Source organism: Echiichthys vipera (genome assembly GCF_963691815.1).
Source record: "Echiichthys vipera genome assembly, chromosome: 3".
Lineage (NCBI taxonomy): Eukaryota > Metazoa > Chordata > Actinopteri > Perciformes > Trachinidae > Echiichthys > Echiichthys vipera.
Window position 1 is genome coordinate 24328827 of NC_139828.1, and position 9880 is coordinate 24338706.

Below are 9880 nucleotides of genomic sequence, written 5' to 3' on the forward strand. Positions count from 1 at the left end.
AGCCCCTGGGCTGCTCTTCATGTTGGGCCCCCTTTTACTCATCACGCTTTACCGGGGGGAAAAAGTAGTGCTATGATTGCATGCTGGGAATATTTGGGCACACATTTGGGGGTTACACACACACACACACACACACACACACACACACACACACACACACACACACACACACACACACACACACACACACACACACACACACACACACACACACACACACACACACACATCTGCAAGTTGGTAAGAACTTTTCGTTGTTTAAACCAAGCTCGAGGTACCAGTTTAGACAGTTTAGACTGAAAGGTGAGGGGACAGAGATTGATGACAACTCCACTGCCACAGAAATAAAATTAGCCTTTGGTGGAAAAGACCAATATGAAATATAAACACAGTTTCATAAAAAAGGTCAGTTGAAATCAATAAAAATGTCTCCAGTTGTGGTCAAGTGGACATTGACCTCTGAATCACTGAACTTGATGCTTGGTGTAAATCTCTATCAGCAGATGACGAATGGCTCCTTGCCGACATGCTGCTGGCTGCAGCTCAGATCATTTCATCTCAGCCTGCTTCAGGCGCCTGGACCACTTCAGCCTTTGATCAATTGCTGCGCGGACAAAGAAGCAAACCGTCAAGTGCGCAGAAATCACATGAATAAGACCGGAATCTGTGTTGCCTTCAAAATAAAAGCACAACATTTGAAATCTGTCCCATTGACAACACGAACATGTGGGGGATTCAAATTATGTTTCTGTACTTTGGATGGTTTTCATCTTATGAACAACTGACATTATTATGGTATCAGATGGTCTTGCCAGGCTTGTAGACAGACTGTCATTTTATTTTTAGCTTCCCTTTCCTCCACATGTTGGTTTTGAATATCATGCTCTGCAATATAATGTACCGGGACAGTTGCTGTAATTCAACACAATAACATTTATTTGACAATCCATATTCTGAAATGTGCAGAGCCCTCGGTCTTCTAAAAAAAAAAAAAAAAACTATTAAACGTTTATTTTGAAAATACAGGCGGATATAGTACTGTTTTTCTAGTATGGCAGTCTTGACAATGGTGACAAAAGCAACCGTGCGCTCCGCGGTACCCACACACCCAGCGCTGATAATCAACCGGCGGAGCAGAGGGAAGAGAGAACATCAAGAGGACCTACAGTTACTCTAGTTTATATTAAAAAAAATAGCTTTTATTTAAAGGTGTGTCTTTCCTAAGCACAGAACTATTCCGGTGAAAATGGACGATTGTGGAAAAGTGCTTAACCACAGGTCTCCAGGCATGTTTCACTCCTGCGTAAAGTGGAGCGGAACGTCGGAGCGCGTAATTGGATTGTTTCGTTGTTTTTGTGCGTGAAATGAAACAGGTGTGCAATGAGTCTGGCTTTATAGTAACTATGGGCGCGCACATTCTGGAGTCCAACTCCAGCGGCAACTTGACTCCTGCTGTGTCTGAGGCTGGGACCGTCCTCCCGGGCTACCTGGCGGTGATCTTATCGGTCATCATGGTGACTCTGGTTGTCGTTGTGGTGGCTGGAAACGCGCTGGTGATCATGGCTTTCATTGTGGATAAAACCCTGAGGAATCAAAGCAACTACTTCTTTCTGAACCTTGCTATCTCCGATTTTCTCGTGGGTGAGTTGGTGCCTCCTCCTCTTCTTCTTTGTGTCTCCTCTGTCAGGTCGCTCAAATTCGGATCTTCCAAGTCTCTTGTTCCTGCCTGTGATTGAAAACCACTAGGCTGTTGCTTCACGCTCAAAACACATTGTAATGTGCCCTCAATATAATCACATCGAGTCACTAGTATTCATTGGTGAGTTAGTGGTGACCTTGCTATCATTTTTGCCTCATTCCTCTGTTATATTACCATGGAACATGTTTGTAGTTGCAGCATCCCTATATTTAATCATAGTAAGACATTCACATCCCTCTTGTTATGCTGCCCTTCTCTGCAGCATTAGGTAAATGATAACCCCTCTTTAATGAAACAATACAGGCTGATCTTGTTTCCAAAACGTCTTTCACTTCAGGGGTTTGCCTTGGCAGCATGCAGCAGCCTGTTGTCTCTTTGTCTTCTGTAATGGGTTTCACATCCAGGCTGTGTGGAGGTCTGGAGAGGTGTGAATGTTAATGCAGTACAATGGTTGGTGGGGTATAATCATCATGCAGCGTGTGTGTTTGTGTGTGGCTGTTACAGGTGCCTTCTGCATCCCGGTATACATCCCATACAACCTGACAGGAAGGTGGATGCTGGGTAAGGGGCTCTGCAAGGTGTGGCTGGTTATGGACTACCTGCTCTGCACCGCCTCAGTCTTCAACATCGTCCTCATTAGTTATGACCGCTTCCTGTCAGTCACAAGAGCAGTAAGTACAGACTGCTCATTACTACACACACACACACACAAATACGAGCACACACACACACGCGCACACACACACACACATACACACACACACACACACACACACACACACACACACACACACACACACACACACACACACACACACACACACACACACACGTAGACATACTACCACAGTCGATTCTAAAGCGTGTCACTGTACAGCGTTTTTTGTGAGATAGTGAGAAGACATTGACATTCACCACTTTATTCCTTCACGACGGTGTCTTGGCTTTATCATTTTGTCAAATCAATTTAGAGACAAAGCCTCAGCTGTCTAGTTCATGTTGGTAAGTTTTGGATGCAGACATTAGCAGTCATCTCAGCAGTCTATAAGGGCAAATATAATGCAGTGGAAAGGGCACTCGGTTTTACACACTTCACGAGAAGTACTACTCAAGCCAGCCAATGAAATCGGGTTTATAACGTCCTCTGTTGTTCTGGAGGATTTGAAAAAAAAAATGCCCTCGTACTGACATCATCAGGGCCAAATCGGCTCGGGATTGATACTTACATTTAATTAAATCTTTTAGGAGGTGTAGGGTTTGGAGGAAGTTGGCATTTAGGGGGCAATAATGGTGTAATGAAACACGCTATTGAGTTCATCATGAAAAATGGATTTTAGGAGCTTGACTCATACTTGAGAATAAAAGTCAGGATATTTCCATCTGTGCTGCTTTGATTTTGTCCATTCTTTTTTATCAGTCTCTTGCGAGTTCTCTGAATACATGGAAATTTAATACAAAGACTGGAATTCACCTTTAAAGGAGGTTTTAACCGAAAAATACTACCAGATATTTATTGCCCCTATTGGCGTCATTAGTGTAAAACCTGATATATTCTTCAGTTCGCTGATTCTTTTTGTAACACAGTACCAACATACAGTATGGCCAGGATTAGTCATAATTTCATTTCCCAAGATGGAATATCCCAGACAACATTTTCATTTGTGTTCAATTGGCATAAAACTTTTTTTTTTAACAAATAAATTTGTTAGACGACAAACTGACACAATGTATAATTTGTTGTCATAACAAACAATGTTATTTAGCTGCTCTCTAAAAGGCGTATGGTAATAATGTCTCTTTGCATGTGGCTGCTTTTATCTCCTTTTGATTGAGTGTTTGATCCCAGCTGTGTAGTAGGAAATATTACTTATTTATGTATTAATTCTCAATCCATAGAGAGGAGAATTTCTGTAATTTACAATTGAAATTAAGTGCTTTTGTAATGAACACTCGATACCGGGGTGAGAATCAGCTATCAGCATCATGAAGTGGCTCTATTTAATTATTTTATTGACTGTACATTTTTTGAAGTTGCTCTTTCACTTAGATGTCATTAGCAGCAGCGTTGTCTCTGACATACCCAGCTGTTGTTGATATTGGTTTGGTATTAAAAAAAAAAAAACATCCATAAAAAAGAAAGAGAATGGTAAATAGAGGAGCCCTGCTTAATGATAGAGTTTAGACAGAGAGGTGAAGCGAAAATGGAGCACTGGAAGAGAATGAGTGATGGGTGATGACGCCGGAGGAGTGGATCGGGAGAAACCAGATGTCTCTTTCACACTCTTGTGTTGCATCAGTGAATGTGGCTCTCCGCCTGACATTCCCCTTCTTGCTTTGGCTTCAGTGACACATCGCAGAATAAGAGCCTAACAAGTGGGTTTTATTTTCAGCCTCTCATAATACAGACTTGGCTTCATTTGAACAAGGCACCCAGAGAGGAAGCAAGTGCGTTTGTTAGTGTGTGAAGTAGGGCTCAGTACCCTTTAAGGTATTGACCGAAATAACCCAGTAACAAGTAGAAACTTCTCCACTCAAACGAAACCTGCATTTGAGCCTTTTTGTACAGAGATCTAGAAATGGTTTTGTCTGTATGGTTTTTCTCTCAGCCAATCAGCACAAGCGTGACTGTCCAACTACAACGCATACAGTCTGTGGCGTGGTGAAGTTGAGCGCTGTATTTGACGTAGTTGGCAGTTAAGCTCACCATAATGCTTCTACTCACATGATGGGTGTTGATTGTAGGAAAAAGGGTATCAAATGAAGTATTCTACGGGAGAACGACTGGTTTGCCGTACAGTCTACAACCGCAAACCTTTCTGGAATGCCGTAGCTGTCCCTTCAACTGTCGCTGCTTAAAGAACCTAGTATTTAAACAATACCCGGCCCTAATGTGAATGTGAATGTAACCAATAGTGTTATCATGCAACAGAGTACATGGTCATTGCTGTGAGTCACACTTGTGCCTCTCTTTTAACACAGGTTAAATACAGAGCACAGCGAAACATGACCCGCCAGGCCGTGTTCAAGATGGTGGCGGTGTGGGTGCTGGCCTTCCTCCTCTACGGCCCCGCCATTATCTTCTGGGAGACGATCGTCGGCCAGAGTGTCGTCCCGGCTAACGAGTGCTACGCTGAGTTTTATTTCACCTGGTACTTCCTACTCAGTGCTTCTACCTTTGAGTTCTTCACCCCGTTTGTGTCCGTGGCTTTCTTCAACCTCAGCATTTACCTGAACATCCATCGCAGGACCAAGAACGGAGGTGCCTGCGCCGAGGACGACGTCAAAGTGCAGAGTATCAGTAAGAAGCACAAAGACGGAGGAGGCTGGTCCGTGTTTTTTGTGAAGACTCGGAAGGTGTCCTCCACTGAGCCTACTGCTATCTCTGCGGTTATCGAGGACGACGATGGCATCTCTCCCTCCTCCTGCGGGGACCCTGACAACAGTCAGATATTCATGCAAAGGGAGAGGTTCTCTCCTAACAGAAAAAACTCCAGGCTGTTTCAGCACACGGCCTCCTGCATGGCGCCCGGCCGTAGGACACAGGCATCTCGTCTGTCTCGAGACAAAAAGATCGCCAAATCTTTGGCCATTATTGTCTGCACGTTCGGGATTTGCTGGGCTCCGTACACTCTACTAATGATAATTCGTGCCGCCTGTAGCGGTGAATGTGTGGCGGACTATTGGTACGACATTACATTCTGGCTTCTGTGGCTGAACTCTGCCATCAACCCGTTTCTTTACCCCCTATGCCACAGCAGCTTTCGAAGGGCTTTCTCAAAGATACTCTGTCCGAAAAGACAATCTGTCCAGCCTCAGATTGAGGCTCAGTCTTGTTAGATAAACAATTGCACTTCCAAGCATTATGAATGCAGTAACTGTTGCTGGTCAAACACTGTAAAAACCCATATACTGTTCTTCCATAAAAAAAAAAAATCTGTTTCAAAAATAAGAGAAATGTTTGCGAATATGTGACAGCAATACGACAGTTCAACATAGTCATGAAACGTGTGAGAAAAATAATTTCAGTCATAATATTCACAGACAATCTCTGTAAGTAGGACAGAAAGAAGGGACGTGGTTTAAGCGTTCTCGCCACTCACTTCTGTACGTGCTCAGTGCTGTGAAATGATGACTTATGCCGTCAGAAAGAAGGTGACGACTATATAAGAGAACTATAGCATCACCAAGTTTTTAAATTGTGGTTTGTCTGCTTGAAAGCACAGCGGAGAGAGACCGCAGCTTCAGACGACATTTCACAGGGCTTCTGTCAAGAGAAAACCTTTCAACACCTGCTTAGATCAGATTGAGTATTTTATAGTCTTTTATGGTTTTATACAGTTTCATAATCTCTCTGCACATGAAACCCTTTTACTTTAATTTCAAATATGTTCATTTGAAACTCTTAACTTTTGCTCATGTCTTCAAAAAAGATGCTTTGCAAGTTCAAGCTTTTCATCATGCAGCAATAGGGTGATAAATGTGGCGTCCTCAAAGTTCAAAGCACCTGAAAAGAAGAGAATAGCCTGTATTTGTTTACTGTGGGAATTTTTATTAGTGGGAATGATATGTTATCTGCCAACACTGAATCTGCACTTAATTGTAAAAATGATGTTTTTGTTGACGTTAAAACATGTACAGCACTATAAAATGAGAGTAGAACCTTTTGTACAATAATATCTATGCCAAGCTAGATAGTTCTTTAAGAGCAGTATTTATTCAAAGACTTGACTGGTTTATACCACACAAACTACTTGACTACTTTATATCCTGTATCTTGGCTATGAATGTGTGTTGGTGTAAGCCAAAGAAAGAATAAAAAGAAGACTGCCCACAGGCTTCCAAACTAAATGGGTTATTGGTCAAATTTGGAAGAAGTGTAGAAGGAAATGTGATTTGACATTATGGAAAATATGGTCCCTTTTTGAAGACTTTTACCACATTCCTAAAGTGTACATAAGACTTCACCCATTGGTTTGCATACATACATTTTTGCCATTGTAATTTTGTGTGGCTGCACAAGTTTATGTTCTAGTAAGAGAAATCATTCTGGCTTATTTGTGTTATGGATTAATACAAAGACTGGACCCAAATGCACAACACAGACAACAGGTTAGTAGTAAATAACAAGACCTTTGATTAATAAATGTGCAAAGCAAGTGCTTTGGTGCGTGAGGGGTGGTGCGTGACCCCGGGATCAAACATGAATTGTGAAGTCAGCTGTGAGAGTGAGAGTATCTTGGTGTGGCGTCTGCCACATGGTAATGGCGATGCGTGTCACAGCCCAGCAAGGTTCCGCTCTTGAGCGTACTCACACAGAGAGGAAACAAAGGAGAGCAGGCAACAAGCAGGCAGGGAATGAGAACAATTACACACACACACACACACACACATATAAAGGGACAAGGGAGGGCTGCCATGATGAGGGTCATGACAGTTTGTATTTCTTTAAACCAATTACAATCATCTTTGGCAGTGCAGCCCGCTGCTGCGATGGTGCCTTTGCAAAATACATAGCAGAGATGGGAGAAGGGGAGGAGAACGGCAACTGAAATGAACCAAACAGTCACATATATGGGGTGAGTTAGACAAGGTAGGACCATACTTGGACAAGAGGGTGACACTAAGTTATCGGATATGGTTGCTAGCCCTAGCATGATTAGCAAGGTGCAAAAATGAACAGACAACTCTGTACGACCAAGATACATATCTTGCGTGAGCAGCGTGTTTGCGTTGCTGAACCTGTTGCTTTTCTTTTCAGAGCCCATAAAGGTTTGAGCAGCCACACAGCCTGCCTGAGCAGAGTTTCTTTCAATACAACCCAACGCTGAAATTTTTTTTTAAGGCTACCAAAAAAACACAACCCCCCCCCCCCCACACACACACACACACACCTAAAGCATACCATGATTCATTGTCTATTTTACTCTAAATAGGACCATAATTACAAAATGAACATCATGCTGTATTGTAAAAGAATTGACACTATTGTCACCATTGTGACAATCAACTCCTTAGGAAAATGTTTACTGAGGTAATAAAATCAAGTAAGAAGTAGAGTGATTTTCTCATTGACTTCTATGCAATACTTCTATTTGCCACCAGTGGAGTCGCCCCCTGCTGGACATGAATGTAGGTTTAAGGCACTTCCGCATTGAATTCACTTTTCAGATCTGGGGTTAGCTGCTTGGTCTGTACTTTAAATATGAAGCTATTGCCAGTAGCTGGTTAGCTTAGCTTAGCATAAAGGCTGAAAACAGGGCTAGCTTGGCTCTGTCTGAAGGTAACAATCTGCCTATCTACAACTTTAGAGGTACAGGTGAAGGGGGGAAAGTAAATGGAAGAAGGAGATTAGATGCAAATTCGCCCACAGACAGATACAAGGATATGTAATGTGTAATTTGAAAATAATTTAACTTGCTTATCCCGAGGGTCTAAACATAGAAACATGACAAAAAAGGAGAGGAAGAGTGGAGGAAAATAACAGAACAAACTGGAATATGTCTTCTCTAGTTCAGTCAGAGGCTGAGCTGAACACAAACACACAGTTGCATTTCCTTGCTAGCTATTCTGTAAGATAACGTCTATACCAGGCATCTCCAATCCTGCTCCCGGAGGGCCCTGCATGTTTGAGGTTTCTCCCTGCTGAAACACACCTGAGTCTAATGACTATCAAACCTGTGACAAGCTTCAGCTGCTTGATAACGAGCAGAGCATGAGGCTCAAGTGTGTTTCAGCAGGGAGGAACTTAAAACATGCAGGGCAGTGGCCCTCCAGGAGCAGGATTGGAGATGCCTGGTCGATACAGTCGGTACGTGGACTGTTTGGGGCGAAGAAATAGGACCGCATGAACAGTCCGGTAGCCTCTAATTAGCTTATCTCCCAAAATGTGGAGCTACAACTCTTGAAGTGTTTCGTGAGAGGCTTGTAGGCTAATTCTTTCTGCTCTCTGTGATAATACAGGATAAGATAACACAGATGGGCTGGTTCAGGCATGAGCGGGTGGAGAGGAATCTTTTTGTTCTGTGTGTGAATGAAAGCTGTTGTTTGTGTGATACACACCTGGAAAAATACTATTAAACAGAGAAAAATAGGGGGAAAAAAGGAATACTAATATTGCTTGAAAAAAATCCTAGAAGACTGTTGACACTGCAGGGAAAATGAGGAGTTCTTGTTTTGAATTCATGCTGCCGAGCTTTTATTATCTGATAATAAGCACAAGATAAGTGACAGGCGTGACAGAAGTACAGGGCTTTGCCCTTTGTTACATATTTACAGCACAGATGACAAGAAGCAAAATATGTCCAGAGAAGCATCCTCAGGGATTTAAGACTTCCAGTAAACAACACCATCGTTTGGCCCTGTGAGAATTATGTGGGACGTTTTACTTGAGAGAAAGTGCAGACACTTGGAGATGGTTGAAACATGGGAGATACATACTGTAGAGACCACGTGATGGTGTTGAGAGGAAAATCATACTGACTTGATGATGATGGGTTTTTGGGGGGTTTTCTTTTGGCCTTCTTCATGGCAACATACTTTAACATTACGTCTTGAAAGTCAAGTATATAAGTATAAATCCTCCCACAGAAGCGGCAATGTGAATCATGCAGTGAGTAAATTGTTGAGATTATTCAGGAGTGAGCAAGAATGTCCTCCCAGAAAACAACCCGAATGCAAAGCAGCTAATTATATTATATTATTATTTATAGTGGCAGCGCAGTCATTTTGACTGAAGCTAAAGAGAAAGCAATGAAGGATGTCAGGTGATGTAGCACAAATAGTGACAAAGTCCATATAGGGAGGAGGTCAGAGCGGATGAATGGATCCAATAAACACAGGACTTTCCCCCACAAGACTGCTGTTCATGTCCCATGTGACACCAAAACTTACTTATGTAAGAGTTAACTTGTAAGTTAAGTTACGTCACATTCTATGTCCCATACTTACGTATACGTAAGTTAAGTTGCATAACAAACATACTTGTCCAAAACCAGGATCTTTTCTAAACCGCATGTTCAGAATGGGATTTATGTTTAGGTATGAGGACATGTTGATCTGTGGTCACCTGTAGGGGCGATACAGCCCATGTGGTTTTATGGGTTGGAAGAGCTGTTGCATTTTTAATACAGGAAGAGAAGCAGAAGGTTTTTCGAAGCATTTACATTACATAACATCCCATTT

The 9880-nt window shown here is 42.4% G+C and overlaps 1 protein-coding gene across 1 annotated transcript; it reads left to right on the plus strand.

Moving 5' to 3' along the window:
- Positions 1–1403: 1403 nt before the first annotated feature.
- On the plus strand, positions 1404–5536 carry LOC310945152 (histamine H3 receptor; the record flags this gene model as incomplete). Its single annotated transcript, XM_083911165.1, has 3 exons — positions 1404–1641; positions 2204–2370; positions 4679–5536. 3 exons carry the CDS (start codon positions 1404–1406, stop codon positions 5534–5536), a joined length of 1263 nt encoding a protein of 420 aa, XP_083767291.1.
- Between the last annotated feature and the right edge of the window lie 4344 nt (positions 5537–9880).